This window comes from Bacillus rossius, chromosome 1, assembly GCF_032445375.1.
Source record: "Bacillus rossius redtenbacheri isolate Brsri chromosome 1, Brsri_v3, whole genome shotgun sequence".
Lineage (NCBI taxonomy): Eukaryota > Metazoa > Arthropoda > Insecta > Phasmatodea > Bacillidae > Bacillus > Bacillus rossius.
In genome coordinates, this window is record NC_086330.1 from 376,161,255 (window position 1) to 376,178,538 (window position 17,284).

Genomic DNA, 17,284 nt, shown 5'->3' on the forward strand with positions numbered 1-17,284 from the left:
AAGAGCGAGGCATTCTCTCTCACCACTTTAAAGTAACTAACAAATGCGGGATAATGTTAAGGCATTTAGAAAGCACCCTAACTGCTACTAGCGCCGTCAGCTGCCCAGGATCTGGGGTGACGGTGACTGACCCGGGGTGACGGTGACTGGCCCGGGGTGACGGTGACTGACCCGGGGTGACGGTGACTGGCCCGGGGTGACGGTGACTGACCCGGGGTGACGGTGACTGACCCGGGGTGACGGTGACTGACCCGGGGTGACGGTGACTGGCCCGGGGTGACGGTGACTGGCCCGGGGTGACGGTGACTGACCTGGGGTGACGGTGACTGGCCCGGGGTGACGGTGACTGACCCGGGGTGACGGTGACTGACCCGGGGTGACGGTGACTGGCCCGGGGTGACGGTGACTGACCCGGGGTGACGGTGACTGGCCCGGGGTGACGGTGACTGACCCGGGGTGACGGTGACTGGCCCGGGGTGACGGTGACTGACCCGGGGTGACGGTGACTGGCCTGGGGTGACGGTGACTGGCCCGGGGTGACGGTGACTGGCCTGGGGTGACGGTGACTGGCCCGGGGTGACGGTGACTGGCCCGGGGTGACGGTGACTGACCCGGGGTGACGGTGACTGGCCCGGGGTGACGGTGACTGACCCGGGGTGACGGTGACTGGCCCGGGGTGACGGTGACTGGCCCGGGGTGACGGTGACTGGCCCGGGGTGACGGTGACTGGCCCGGGGTGACGGTGACTGGCCCGGGGTGACGGTGACTGACCCGGGGTGACGGTGACTGGCCTGGGGTGACGGTGACTGGCCCGGGGTGACGGTGACTGGCCCGGGGTGACGGTGACTGACCCGGGGTGACGGTGACTGACCCGGGGTGACGGTGACTGACCCGGGGTGACGGTGACTGGCCCGGGGTGACGGTGACTGGCCCGGGGTGACGGTGACTGACCTGGGGTGACGGTGACTGGCCCGGGGTGACGGTGACTGACCCGGGGTGACGGTGACTGACCCGGGGTGACGGTGACTGGCCCGGGGTGACGGTGACTGACCCGGGGTGACGGTGACTGGCCCGGGGTGACGGTGACTGACCCGGGGTGACGGTGACTGGCCCGGGGTGACGGTGACTGACCCGGGGTGACGGTGACTGACCCGGGGTGACGGTGACTGACCCGGGGTGACGGTGACTGGCCCGGGGTGACGGTGACTGGCCCGGGGAGACGGTGACTGACCTGGGGTGACGGTGACTGGCCCGGGGTGACGGTGACTGACCCGGGGTGACGGTGACTGACCTGGGGTGACGGTGACTGGCCCGGGGTGACGGTGACTGACCCGGGGTGACGGTGACTGACCCGGGGTGACGGTGACTGGCCCGGGGTGACGGTGACTGACCCGGGGTGACGGTGACTGGCCCGGGGTGACGGTGACTGACCCGGGGTGACGGTGACTGGCCCGGGGTGACGGTGACTGACCCGGGGTGACGGTGACTGACCCGGGGTGACGGTGACTGACCCGGGGTGACGGTGACTGGCCCGGGGTGACGGTGACTGGCCCGGGGAGACGGTGACTGACCTGGGGTGACGGTGACTGGCCCGGGGTGACGGTGACTGACCCGGGGTGACGGTGACTGACCTGGGGTGACGGTGACTGGCCCGGGGTGACTGTGACTGACCCGGGGTGACGGTGACTGACCCGGGGTGACGGTGACTGACCCGGGGTGACGGTGACTGACCCGGGGTGACGGTGACTGACCCGGGGTGACGGTGACTGGCCTGGGGTGACGGTGACTGGCCTGGGGTGACGGTGACTGACCCGGGGTGACGGTGACTGACCCGGGGTGACGGTGACTGGCCCGGGGTGACGGTGACTGACCCGGGGTGACGGTGACTGACCCGGGGTGACGGTGACTGACCCGGGGTGACGGTGACTGGCCCGGGGTGACGGTGACTGGCCTGGGGTGACGGTGACTGGCCTGGGGTGACGGTGACTGACCCGGGGTGACGGTGACTGACCCGGGGTGACGGTGACTGACCCGGGGTGACGGTGACTGACCCGGGGTGACGGTGACTGGCCTGGGGTGACAGTGACTGACCCGGGGTGACGGTGACTGACCTGGGGTGACGGTGACTGGCCCGGGGTGACGGTGACTGACCCGGGGTGACGGTGACTGACCCGGGGTGACGGTGACTGGCCCGGGGTGACGGTGACTGGCCCGGGGTGACGGTGACTGACCCGGGGTGACGGTGACTGGCCCGGGGTGACGGTGACTGACCCGGGGTGACGGTGACTGGCCTGGGGTGACGGTGACTGGCCTGGGGTGACGTTGACTGACCCGGGGTGACGGTGACTGGCCCGGGGTGACGGTGACTGGCCTGGGGTGACGGTGACTGACCCGGGGTGACGGTGACTGGCCTGGGGTGACGGTGACTGACCCGGGGTGACGGTGACTGGCCTGGGGTGACGGTGACTGACCCGGGGTGACGGTGACTGGCCCGGGGTGACGGTGACTGGCCCGGGGTGACGGTGACTGACCCGGGGTGACGGTGACTGACCCGGGGTGACGGTGACTGACCCGGGGTGACGGTGACTGGCCCGGGGTGACGGTGACTGGCCTGGGGTGACGGTGACTGGCCTGGGGTGACGGTGACTGACCCGGGGTGACGGTGACTGACCCGGGGTGACGGTGACTGACCCGGGGAGACGGTGACTGACCCGGGGTGACGGTGACTGGCCTGGGGTGACGGTGACTGACCCGGGGTGACGGTGACTGACCTGGGGTGACGGTGACTGGCCTGGGGTGACGGTGTCTGGCCTGGGGTGACGGTGACTGACCCGGGGTGACGGTGACTGGCCCGGGGTGACGGTGACTGACCCGGGGTGAGGGTGACTGGCCCGGGGTGACGGTGACTGACCCGGGGTGACGGTGACTGACCCGGGGTGACGGTGACTGACCCGGGGTGACGGTGACTGGCCCGGGGTGACGGTGACTGGCCCGGGGTGACGGTGACTGACCTGGGGTGACGGTGACTGGCCCGGGGTGACGGTGACTGACCCGGGGTGACGGTGACTGACCTGGGGTGACGGTGACTGGCCCGGGGTGACGGTGACTGACCCGGGGTGACGGTGACTGACCCGGGGTGACGGTGACTGACCCGGGGTGACGGTGACTGACCCGGGGTGACGGTGACTGACCCGGGGTGACGGTGACTGGCCTGGGGTGACGGTGACTGGCCTGGGGTGACGGTGACTGACCCGGGGTGACGGTGACTGGCCTGGGGTGACGGTGACTGACCCGGGGTGACGGTGACTGGCCTGGGGTGACGGTGACTGACCCGGGGTGACGGTGACTGGCCCGGGGTGACGGTGACTGGCCCGGGGTGACTGTGACTGACCCGGGGTGACTGTGACTGACCCGGGGTGACGGTGACTGGCCTGGGGTGACGGTGACTGGCCTGGGGTGACGGTGACTGACCCGGGGTGACGGTGACTGACCCGGGGTGACGGTGACTGACCCGGGGTGACGGTGACTGACCCGGGGTGACGGTGACTGGCCTGGGGTGACGGTGACTGACCCGGGGTGACGGTGACTGACCTGGGGTGACGGTGACTGGCCCGGGGTGACGGTGACTGACCCGGGGTGACGGTGACTGACCCGGGGTGACGGTGACTGGCCCGGGGTGACGGTGACTGGCCCGGGGTGACGGTGACTGACCCGGGGTGACGGTGACTGGCCCGGGGTGACGGTGACTGACCCGGGGTGACGGTGACTGGCCTGGGGTGACGGTGACTGGCCTGGGGTGACGGTGACTGACCCGGGGTGACGGTGACTGGCCCGGGGTGACGGTGACTGGCCTGGGGTGACGGTGACTGACCCGGGGTGACGGTGACTGGCCTGGGGTGACGGTGACTGACCCGGGGTGACGGTGACTGGCCCGGGGTGACGGTGACTGACCCGGGGTGACGGTGACTGACCCGGGGTGACGGTGACTGACCCGGGGTGACGGTGACTGACCCGGGGTGACTGTGACTGGCCTGGGGTGACGGTGACTGGCCTGGGGTGACGGTGACTGACCCGGGGTGATGGTGACTGACCCGGGGTGACGGTGACTGACCCGGGGTGACGGTGACTGACCCGGGGTGACGGTGACTGGCCTGGGGTGACGGTGACTGGCCCGGGGTGACGGTGACTGACCCGGGGTGACGGTGACTGGCCCGGGGTGACGGTGACTGGCCTGGGGTGACGGTGACTGGCCCGGGGTGACGGTGACTGACCCGGGGTGACGGTGACTGGCCCGGGGTGACGGTGACTGACCCGGGGTGACGGTGACTGGCCCGGGGTGACGGTGACTGACCCGGGGTGACGGTGACTGACCCGGGGTGACGGTGACTGACCCGGGGTGACGGTGACTGGCCCGGGGTGACGGTGACTGGCCCGGGGTGTCGGTGACTGACCTGGGGTGACGGTGACTGACCTGGGGTGACGGTGACTGGCCCGGGGTGACGGTGACTGACCCGGGGTGACGGTGACTGACCCGGGGTGACGGTGACTGACCCGGGGTGACGGTGACTGACCCGGGGTGACGGTGACTGACCCGGGGTGACGGTGACTGACCCGGGGTGACGGTGACTGGCCTGGGGTGACGGTGACTGACCCGGGGTGACGGTGACTGGCCTGGGGTGACGGTGACTGACCCGGGGTGACAGTGACTGGCCCGGGGTGACGGTGACTGACCCGGGGTGACGGTGACTGGCCCGGGGTGACGGTGACTGGCCCGGGGTGACGGTGACTGACCCGGGGTGACGGTGACTGACCCGGGGTGACGGTGACTGACCCGGGGTGACTGTGACTGACCCGGGGTGACGGTGACTGACCCGGGGTGACTGTGACTGACCCGGGGTGACGGTGACTGGCCCGGGGTGACGGTGACTGACCCGGGGTGACGGTGACTGACCTGGGGTGACGGTGACTGGCCCGGGGTGACGGTGACTGACCCGGGGTGACGGTGACTGACCCGGGGTGACGGTGACTGGCCTGGGGTGACGGTGACTGGCCTGGGGTGACGGTGACTGACCCGGGGTGACGGTGACTGACCCGGGGTGACGGTGACTGACCCGGGGTGACGGTGACTGACCCGGGGTGACGGTGACTGGCCTGGGGTGACGGTGACTGACCCGGGGTGACGGTGACTGACCTGGGGTGACGGTGACTGGCCTGGGGAGACGGTGTCTGGCCTGGGGTGACGGTGACTGGCCCGGGGTGACGGTGACTAACCCGGGGTGACGGTGACTGGCCCGGGGTGACGGTGACTGACCCGGGGTGACGGTGACTGGCCCGGGGTGACGGTGACTGACCCGGGGTGACGGTGACTGACCCGGGGTGACGGTGACTGACCCGGGGTGACGGTGACTGGCCCGGGGTGACGGTGACTGGCCCGGGGTGACGGTGACTGACCTGGGGTGACGGTGACTGGCCCGGGGTGACGGTGACTGACCCGGGGTGACGGTGACTGACCTGGGGTGACGGTGACTGGCCCGGGGTGACGGTGACTGGCCCGGGGTGACGGTGACTGACCCGGGGTGACGGTGACTGACCCGGGGTGACGGTGACTGACCCGGGGTGACGGTGACTGACCCGGGGTGACGGTGACTGACCCGGGGTGACGGTGACTGACCCGGGGTGACGGTGACTGGCCTGGGGTGACGGTGACTGACCCGGGGTGACGGTGACTGGCCTGGGGTGACGATGACTGACCCGGGGTGACGGTGACTGGCCCGGGGTGACGGTGACTGGCCCGGGGTGACGGTGACTGACCCGGGGTGACGGTGACTGACCCGGGGTGACGGTGACTGATCCGGGGTGACGGTGACTGGCCCGGGGTGACGGTGACTGGCCTGGGGTGACGGTGACTGGCCTGGGGTGACGGTGACTGACCCGGGGTGACGGTGACTGACCCGGGGTGACGGTGACTGACCCGGGGTGACTGTGACTGACCCGGGGTGACGGTGACTGGCCTGGGGTGACGGTGACTGACCCGGGGTGACGGTGACTGACCTGGGGTGACGGTGACTGGCCCGGGGTGACGGTGACTGGCCCGGGGTGACGGTGACTGGCCCGGGGTGACGGTGACTGACCCGGGGTGACGGTGACTGACCCGGGGTGACGGTGACTGACCCGGGGTGACGGTGACTGGCCCGGGGTGACGGTGACTGACCCGGGGTGACGGTGACTGGCCCGGGGTGACGGTGACTGGCCCGGGGTGACGGTGACTGGCCCGGGGTGACGGTGACTGACCCGGGATGACGGTGACTGGCCCGGGGTGACGGTGACTGGCCCGGGGTGACGGTGACTGACCCGGGGTGACGGTGACTGGCCCGGGGTGACGGTGACTGGCCCGGGGTGACGGTGACTGGCCCGGGGTGACGGTGACTGGCCCGGGGTGACGGTGACTGGCCTGGGGTGACGGTGACTGGCCCGGGGTGACGGTGACTGGCCCGGGGTGACGGTGACTGGCCTGGGGTGACGGTGACTGGCCTGGGGTGACGGTGACTGGCCCGGGGTGACGGTGACTGGCCTGGGGTGACGGTGACTGGCCCGGGGTGACGGTGACTGGCCTGGGGTGACGGTGACTGGCCTGGGGTGACGGTGACTGGCCTGGGGTGACGGTGACTGACCCGGGGTGACGGTGACTGGCCTGGGGTGACGGTGACTGGCCTGGGGTGACGGTGACTGACCCGGGGTGACGGTGACTGGCCCGGGGTGACGGTGACTGGCCCGGGGTGACGGTGACTGGCCTGGGGTGACGGTGACTGGCCCGGGGTGACGGTGACTGGCCCGGGGTGACGGTGACTGGCCCGGGGTGACGGTGACTGGCCCGGGGTGACGGTGACTGGCCCGGGGTGACGGTGACTGACCCGGGGTGACGGTGACTGGCCCGGGGTGACGGTGACTGGCCCGGGGTGACGGTGACTGGCCCGGGGTGACGGTGACTGGCCCGGGGTGACGGTGACTGACCCGGGGTGACGGTGACTGGCCCGGGGTGACGGTGACTGGCCTGGGGTGACGGTGACTGACCCGGGGTGACGGTGACTGACCCGGGGTGACGGTGACTGGCCTGGGGTGACGGTGACTGACCCGGGGTGACGGTGACTGGCCCGGGGTGACGGTGACTGGCCTGGGGTGACGGTGACTGGCCTGGGGTGACGGTGACTGGCCTGGGGTGACGGTGACTGGCCCGGGGTGACGGTGACTGGCCCGGGGTGACGGTGACTGGCCCGGGGTGACGGTGACTGACCCGGGGTGACGGTGACTGGCCCGGGGTGACGGTGACTGGCCTGGGGTGACGGTGACTGGCCTGGGGTGACGGTGACTGGCCTGGGGTGACGGTGACTGGCCTGGGGTGACGGTGACTGACCCGGGGTGACGGTGACTGGCCTGGGGTGACGGTGACTGACCCGGGGTGACGGTGACTGGCCTGGGGTGACGGTGACTGGCCTGGGGTGACGGTGACTGACCCGGGGTGACGGTGACTGGCCCGGGGTGACGGTGACTGGCCCGGGGTGACGGTGACTGGCCTGGGGTGACGGTGACTGGCCCGGGGTGACGGTGACTGGCCTGGGGTGACGGTGACTGACCCGGGGTGACGGTGACTGGCCCGGGGTGACGGTGACTGGCCCGGGGTGACGGTGACTGGCCCGGGGTGACGGTGACTGGCCCGGGGTGACGGTGACTGGCCTGGGGTGACGGTGACTGGCCCGGGGTGACGGTGACTGGCCTGGGGTGACGGTGACTGGCCTGGGGTGACGGTGACTGACCCGGGGTGACGGTGACTGGCCTGGGGTGACGGTGACTGGCCTGGGGTGACGGTGACTGGCCTGGGGTGACGGTGACTGGCCTGGGGTGACGGTGACTGGCCCGGGGTGACGGTGACTGGCCCGGGGTGACGGTGACTGGCCTGGGGTGACGGTGACTGGCCTGGGGTGACGGTGACTGACCTGGGGTGACGGTGACTGGCCTGGGGTGACGGTGACTGGCCCGGGGTGACGGTGACTGACCCGGGGTGACGGTGACTGGCCTGGGGTGACGGTGACTGGCCCGGGGTGACGGTGACTGACCCGGGGTGACGGTGACTGGCCTGGGGTGACGGTGACTGGCCCGGGGTGACGGTGACTGGCCCGGGGTGACGGTGACTGGCCTGGGGTGACGGTGACAGGCCTGGGGTGACGGTGACTGGCCTGGGGTGACGGTGACTGGCCTGGGGTGACGGTGACTGGCCCGGGGTGACGGTGACTGGCCTGGGGTGACGGTGACTGGCCTGGGGTGACGGTGACTGGCCTGGGGTGACGGTGACTGGCCTGGGGTGACGGTGACTCACCTGGGGCGGCAGCGCGCCGACAGCGCTCAGTCCTCGCGACAGTCGCGGCGGCAGGCAGAAGCTCGGCTGTGACCGCGCCTTCGCGAACTGCGACGCCGCCTGTCTGCCGCTGGAACAAGCAGTTGTCAGGCAGTTGTCAGGCAGTTGTCAGGCAGTTGTCAGGCAGTTGTCAGGCAGTTGTCAGGCAGTTGTCAGGCATGCTGTCAGCTAGTTCAGGCGTGTCACATCTTAGCTCCCGGCGCGAACCATAGTTCACAAATACAAAAATAAAAGTATTAACTTTTTAATGAATTTTAACAAGATGGACAGTATTTTAATAAAATTCCCTATCTGAAATCAGCTCCAAAACCAGGGCTTAGTACTTATTTGTTTCAATTATTTTTTTACTTTTATCGGAGCCGTTTCGTTGTACAGTTTAAAGTTTCGCTCTGCAAATCGAAATGATTCGACAGTCGACGTTAACTGCGCCGGCAGCGCATTCTAGTAGCGCGTGTGCAAACTACGCGTGATTGGCGTTCAGAAATGTTGTTGAAAACACGATACTCTCAGCATTATTTTTAAAAGAATTCTATGTTAAATTTCGTGTGCGAGTTTTGTGTTACAAGTGTATTTTCAACACGAGAACACGTGAATTTGCTCGTTCGCGTGTTTGTCACCTCGACATCGCCATATCGCCACGTCCAAAGCATCGCGGAAATGATGTTTGACCGTATGAGATGCAGTTTAGCAAGTATGAATTAGAATCTTGTGTCTTCTATCAAATACAGTCTTGGAAACTTTTTCCACAGTGCCAACAACTACATTTCAGCCGATGCTTTACGCAGATCAGTGACGCTAATAATAGACGGCTTCTCTCGGTTACCACGTGACCATGTAGACTAGGCCACGGCTCGCTAGTGCATAGTGGGCTTCAGTGCAAGTGAATCTTCGTTCTTTCTCCATTCGTATTCGCTATTCAATATCACCAACTTCGGACACACGAAAGCGATTTGTTCATATTTTTAATTGTTTTAAACGGATCATAAGACAAGCAATTCAGCATATTATTAAAAAAGTTATATATATATACAGCTATGATCTATGTAGGTAAGCAATAAACAATTCAAAAGTTATTCAAATCTGCATGGAAAAACTATAGAATTTGTTTTTCACTAGCACGTGCAATAGCACCTCTGAATTTATTTTTAGGGCATTGACACATTTTATTTAGATATATTTAGGTGAGACATTGAAGAATAGCATATATTTTTTTTAAACTACTGTCTTTGTGGTATTACACACATTAATTATTCAGTTCACGCGTTTTTCACAAATATTCCGACCACTGAATGAGACTGCAGCAAACACAACAGTCACTGTCGCCACTTTTGTCACTTTGTATCTTTCGTTTTGTCGAAGTCCGGCATGCACAGCAAGTGATAAGAAATCAAATAAAAAAGATATTATAATATTTAAAAATAAAAATTTAATTCCGCTAAGTTGAAAACTAGTAAAATAAAATACTCAATGTAAAAATATTTTCGGCTAGTAGAGTTTTAATCATTTTTCCAAGGTTCCATTTAGCGTATATATAATTTTTAGCCGACAGTGGTTTTGAGGTATAGAGACTATGAAACGAAAAACATAAATTTTTCCGGACGTCACACCATAGAAATGACTGAACCAGATTATATATATAGATTAAAAAGGGGGGGGGGGTTTGTCTGTAAAGTCGGTTTACGGACGATAATTTTACGTGATAACGTCATAAGAATACATTCATGAAAAATTGCATAAGTTTTAATTTTCAAATATTATTTACAGATTTTGCAAATTTAATTTAAATAATTTGTTTAAATATAATGACGAACAATTAGTTTAAAAGCCCGCCTTAACCTGTTTGATATTATAAAAGATTTTTCTCGCACGGTGGTTGGCCGGTTCTTGCACTATCGGCTCAGGCGGAACGTGTAAATGAGTCATGCTCATGCTTTTTCGTGCGTGCAGCCAGCGTTCATCGATTTATAAGACGTTATAACGTCAAAAAATCTAGATAAAATTGGTGAACGCAAGTGTTTCTCATGATAAAAACATGATGTTTCCCAGAAAACATCATTTAATCTTGTGTCAGTTGCAATCAGAAAATGCCCAGCCTCATTAGGGGGGGGGGGGGTGAGGGTAAATCTCATGCACGAAGACACAAAACTGCTTCAACGCAATCAGCACTCGCGAGGGCTTTCCACGACAAATAAACTGTCGTCGCGCGTTTTTTAGCGGACAAACTGCATATCATACGAAAGTATTACATTATGAGCCACGTGATGTTTCCGCGGTGTTAAAAAGTCCGTCTAGCTCCATGTCATTATTTTATATGTATGTGAAATACTGTTAAACTTAAAGAAAATAGTATATATGTATTACATTCGTTTTGCGTAAGATCAGCTGCTAAGTTACATTATAAACATTTTTAGGCAAACAAATCAAGATATCTGAATTAAAGATATTTAGATTTAAAGGAATTATACTGGCTACTTTATTATATATGTTGAAATTGTATCACGAAAATTTATACATATTTACCAATCTTTCAAATTTCTTAAAATTGTGAGCATTATAACAACTTAGTAAAATAACATTTAATGAAATAAATCAAACTATATGATTACTTAGACAATAAAATAGCCTTTAAACTTAAAAAGTTTTACTTCTGTAATTTTTCTAAACCAATAATGTTTAAACCACAAATGTAACTTTGGCACTATACACCAGGATAAAGTGACTACAGTAAAATGTGTAACACTGAATGTTCAGATAATAAGTTCACGCTGACTATGACTAATCATAGAAAATCACTGAACAGTCGCTGAAATAAACAGTGGTAGTTTACCGATTACGTTCGAGAATTTTTGACTGATTTGGAGCAGTTCCATTTATTTCAAAAGTATAATGTCGGTGCTAGCGTCTGTGCCAATACCGAAGACAGGAACGTTCTGAAAGGGCGCAGCAGTTATATCAGTCGTAGCCGAGGGCTTCAGTAACTCGAACTGAGCCCGTAGTTGATGCTGTGTTGAGTTCAATGACTGCATCTTTCTTAGCGCTGCAGCTCGATTTGCATTCAGTCGAAAATGATGGTTGCCGCCTCAGGATATTTGAACAGCAAATACTTGAAAATAAATACCAGACATATTATATAAGATGTAACATATGCTAGTTACAGAAAAGTAAAAAGCTAGTTGCAGGCCAAGAGGTTATTAGATTCTTATAAAAATATAAATACAAACAAAATTGATATCATAACTACTTTTTATAATATTTTTACTAGTATTTCTCCGGTGTTTACATAGAAACCTAGATTTCCTTTTTCTGAACCTCGAACTATGAACCGTTATGTCACTGAAGATGTAATTAATTTACAATGCGATTTATAAGGTCGAAGTTCTTTTCTGCTAAACCAATTAATCATTTTATTTTCAAGAGTTTATCAAGCTAGGTCAGTGTACAAAGTACAATTAAACTTTTTTAGACATTTATTTATCCTGGGACGGTAAATTTGACTTTACTAACCGAGAGAATTTCTTGCAGCTGATATTCATAAGAAATTCGCTGTGATGCCACATTGAGAATAAGGTTTGATACATCTACAGAATATTTGTTTATACAGATTTCATAAGAACAAATATTTGTTGCTGAGTGGATTCTGTTGACACATTTTGTTAGATGCAGCAGATAAGTCTCATCACTCATTAAATATTAGATATAACTAATAAAATATATTGTGACAGAAACTTGGTATTTATTTTATTATGTACAAAACAAATATCTGCATGTTGACTCAGACAAACCTATCACTCGTTGCATACAAAGTAATTGTAACGTCAACGGTGGTGACAGAAATCAAAATATTTTGAGGATTGTATTAACGCAGGGCGTACTTCAATCAAACAATCGATGATTGGACCAAGACTCCTTCTGGGCGTTGGTACGCGTCCAATGATACCCGAGAGGCCGAATCACTACGTGATTCACAACACTACTTTAAATGAAATATTAAAAAAAAAATTTTTTTTCTTAATTCAATGACATTTGGACCATCAACCAACATACAGAAAATATAAACATTAATATTTCCCTACAACTGCAATACACCGCCATATTAAATACTTTTATTATAAAACAATACCTCCATTGACTAAAGTTCTCCGCCAATGGAACTGGTGTTGTAATGCAAGTTGAACGTGTGATTTATCATGAACTATTACGTATTTATTAACGCTATTTTCAGGGCAAACCTAGGAACGTATCTACGTTTGGAATTTTTTTCGTAATGTTATTTTGAATTTATGGAAAAGGCGCTGGAAATACATTCATATACTACTAATACCCTATCGGACATGGGGTTCTTTACATCCCGGAAAATAGTATACTTCCTATGGGATAGTAACAATACGTAACTATGCAATTTCTTAACGTCGTCTCCATGATAACAGCTAATTAATTGTTGATGCTTCCTTCGCCTCCGTGGGAACGGAGATTGCATTGTTGACGCTTTATTTGCCTTAATGACAACGAAGTCGTCTTTGACACAGTTTTACGACGCATTGATAATGGAGAACATTTTTCCTTGGTACTACAGGGGACACGGGAAAAAAGTTACTCATTAATTGGCTTTTTTCTCAACTTGGAAAAGATAATACAGTAATTTTTTTTGTAAATGTTAAAGAAATATTCATGTAAAATTGCATATATTTGTACATTGATATAAAAACAACTGTATCACTACAAAATAGCGTTTGTTGAAATACTGGGGATTCGGATTATTACCCGGGTATTTATGCTTTGTGTTGTCCCAATATCTCCAATTTGTAAACCGTTCCTTGAATAGCCTTCCTAAATAAACTGCGCACATTAATAAGCTTGATAAAAAACAAAATAAAGTCTAATTAAATCTACTAGCTGCAGTACCCGGCGTTGCCCGGGCTGAACACAGGCTGAAGGGGACCTTTTTCGAAATCAAATGTAGTTAGTATTTGTCTTGTTAATTTGAATGTCAAGTGTGCAAAATAATTTATATCACTTTCAGATCCCGACAGACGTTGTTCTACCAGTGTATAGTTATTTACCTGTATTTATCTAAAAATTGGTAGTCTGTATGTAATCTAGTCTCTATAAAGCACTATAGAAAAAGCTGAAAAATAAGAGATTACTAATATTGAAAATATTCCATTATCTAGCAAATGCTCGGCATACATTGCAATTCCTCATTCAGTTTTGTTTTGTAATATGTTTGAAGTAGTTACACATATACAAATCATATATCCATCTCTCTAAATATATATATTTATCTCTATCTACATCTATATATCAATGTATCTTTCTATCTCTATTTATCTCTTTATATATACATATACATATATACCTCCCACTATCTCTATCTCTTCTATATATAAATCTCTATATATAGCTCTATACATCTATATATATCTTTATATAACCTATTTCCTTCTCTCTCCCTCACTCTATCTCAACTTATCTCTCTGTCTCTCTCTATCTCACTATATATATATATATATATCACTCTCTCTGTCTCTATTTTATATTTAAATAAATTGTCTCATGTGTGTGCACTTATACAACAAAAACAGACAATGTGCCGCTATAAAATATGTAATGAACACATTTTTTTTAAAAAAACGATTCGTGCTCCAACTTTTGCAAAATAGTTATACCGTCTCAGAAACCTTCACGGGCATGCGCATAACTCACCAAAATTTCATCGCAATCGGATGAATGGTATAGGAACGCATACGGCACATACAAACGAAAATTAAAGACATCAAACGATGGTGCGTTTAAAATTCAAGGCAACTCTATCTATTACGAAGTTAAGAACAAAACTGTTATGAGCGCCTTTATTTTGCTAGCCGCTGCGAGCTCCACTAAGCGGACTGGTCTCACCAAGGAGAAAAACATGAATTTTCCAGACCTTAATATGTGTATGATCGTGTGGCAGACATAGAGAAATGACACTCACTCACTCACTATTTGTATGTCTATGACCTATGATTTTTTCTGTTATAAAATGAAATTATCACTTTTTCACTCCCTTAGGGATGGTATTTCATATTAATATGTGGTCTATGTGTTAATACAGGTTATGAGCTCGCTGTAGGCCAAATTTCATCCAGATCCGTTCAGCCGTTCTGGAGTGATTGAGTAACAAACATCCATCCATCCATCCATCCATCCATCCATCCAAACTTTCACATTTATAATATTAGTGGGATTCGATTAAAAAATATGCGTAAATTTTCGTAAGAAGTAGGTACTCAGTATTATATATAAAAATTTATTTCATATGTACGAGGGCTGTTTTTTTTCAACCTCCGAAAGGCTATATAAAAAAAGGAAATTTACGTAACATAGTAATTCTACCACCAAAAGTACAGTAGGGTCTTACTTATTTTAATACATAAAAGCCAAAACTATCGAGGCATTTTTCATATCGTAACACAAGCTTTTCTATGCATGTTTCGAAGAAGTTAGCCGCCAGTGAATAGAGATAACAGGACAAGTGCCTTGATCTCCTGCTCCCTCACGACACCACTGTGAGGCGGGTGGACTAATCGCGCGGCGCACTGGCTCCCGCGTCAAGAATTATCGCAAGAATATGAATAATGAGGCACAATACTCCGCACAATTAGTCCACCCGCCTCACAGTGGTGTCGTGAGGGAGCGGGAGATCAAGGCACTTGTCCTGTTATCTCTATTCACTGGCGGCTAACTTCTTCGAAACATGCATAGATAAGCTTGTGTTACGATATGACAAATACCTCGATAGTTTTGGCTTTTATGTATTAAAATAAGTAAGACCCTACTGTACTTTTGGTGGTAGAATTACTATGATACGTAAATTTCCTTTTTTTATATAGCCTTTTGGAGGTTGAAAAAAAAACAGCCCTCGTATGAACAAATAACTTATAGCCATGTGTTGTACAATGTTACAATATCTTTCTTGTAGTGTTACAAACTATTTCTTGACAGGTGGTTTACGAAGGAATCTTTTGTAGAAGTGCAGACAATCACTTTATGTGAAGGGACATAGACTACAAATACTCCCCCAGCCCCCGGCTGAATATGTGACCTAATCTACCCGCGCGAAGCCAGGCAGCGCTAGTAGTGTGAGAACGGGGACGCACCACAATGCCGAAATACCAAATTGACCATAATCCCGACAGCTAGAAAACTGCTGTGTGCCACAACGCCGAATTACCACAACGCCGAAATACACTAACGCCGAAAAATGTCACTGCAGGACTGCCACAAAAGTTAGGTTAGGTTAGACTAGGTTAAGTTAGACTAGGTTAGGTTAGACTAAGTTAGGTTAGACTAGGTTAGGTTAGACTAGGTAAGGTTAGGCTAGATTAGGTAAGCCTAGGCTAGGATAGACTAGGTTAAGTTAGGTTAGGTTATATTACGCTAAGTTAGGTTAGGTTAAGTAAGGTTAGGTTTGATTGTGGTATTTCGGCGTTAAGGTACATTTAAGAAACGCACACAAATTCATTCAGTTGTTATTTCGGTGTTGTGGTACACAGCAGTTTTCTAGCTGTCGGCGTTGTGGTCAATGTGGACATTCGGCGATGTGGTGACGACCCTGGGAGGACCCCCGGAGCACTCACCAGTGGCTGTCGGACAGCGAGCGGGCGAACTCGGGCGGCATGGCGGCAGTGACTGCAGGGCAGACACGCGGAGCGCTCTTGTAGCCCGGCGAGTTCAAGGTCGAGGGAGGGCCGGGCCTGTGACGTTCCGAAGGTCCCGTGTTGACCCCCGCGCCTCCCCCCTCCCCCTTACACAGCCTCGCATGTCGTCACGTGCAGAACACAGAGGCCACACGGGGCAGTTGGGCAACGCACAGACAAATACATAATATGTTTTTTTCTAGCAAAAACTGCAACATGCAACGGACAAAGCGTTGTTTTCAGCGAAGCGCCGTTTTCGTCACCACAACAACTAGGACTGGTAAAAAAAAAAAAAAAAAAAACAACGACCTCTAGGATGGACTCCAGAAATGTCACCAGTTCAATGGCTATTGACTTCCGACACTCTAAAACTGAACAGTTTTGAATTATTATTTTATTTTTTTTAGCCTGTCGCAAAAAAAAATCAAATCGATTTCGGTGTACGCGCGGATGAAAATGAATGTATTGTGTGACTTTTTGTCACGATTCTAAAGATACACTTCTCTGTCGCGGATAAAGGGTAGCATGTAGTTAACATAGAAAGGAAGAGAGAACGCAGCTTACCTGGACGCACACAGAGTGTGCAGAGCTTCACAAAAAACCACGCCCTCGCTATCAGAGCGTACTCTGTTCACGGAAAGCATTTACGGATACGCAGAGGGCAGATGAGCAGTTCAGTTTCCGTGTTTTGTTTTGAAACTGTGTTTGGAGAAGAGCGAAAACGGGTAAAATGTGTGTTTTCAGAGTAATTTTTAGATACTAAACGCCCAGTACAGAATCTTGAAAGCACTCAAGGGCCTTGCAATACATGTTTATCTTCGTTTCTCTGCCATATAATGTTACGGTCACCGCTCAATGCGTGACTAGAAGACTGTGCGCCAGTCCAGAGGAGACACCGCGCTAGAAGCACCAGCGAGCGTCGCGCTTCTCACGAACACAAATACACCCCTGACTGGGCGGGTCCTAAAGAGAATAAATAAGTGATTAATGTCATCGAAGACATGTATGTTCTGTCACAGTTTTCTTGGCTAGTACCTTATGAGAAAATATTGAGAAAACCTAACTGCAGAAACTGCGTGTTCATTGGTGTTAATATTAAAAAATAAGCTTAAATATTTGAAGATATTTATTCAATATTAAAAAAATATATAAGAACATGTGTTTTTTTTTTGTTTCAGTTTGACTATTACAGGAACAA

At 53.6% G+C, this 17,284-nt stretch overlaps 1 protein-coding gene across 2 annotated transcripts in view; it reads right to left on the reverse strand.

Annotated features, from left to right (window-relative positions):
- Nucleotides 1–17,284, reverse strand: part of LOC134528540 (phosphoenolpyruvate carboxykinase [GTP], mitochondrial-like) — a 59,153-nt gene that overhangs the window by 21,674 nt on the left and 20,195 nt on the right. Inside the window, exons 1-2 of one of the 2 annotated variants that reach the window (XM_063362257.1) lie at nt 16,027–16,096; nt 8,372–8,480 (exon numbers count right to left, since the gene is read on the reverse strand). In XM_063362257.1, coding sequence (XP_063218327.1) covers nt 8,372–8,480; nt 16,027–16,067 — 150 coding nt within the window. In that variant the 5' untranslated portion in view covers nt 16,068–16,096. Of the gene's footprint in view, nt 1–8,371; nt 8,481–16,026; nt 16,097–17,284 lie in introns of those variants that run through there. The other variant, XM_063362258.1, reaches the window with a different exon arrangement.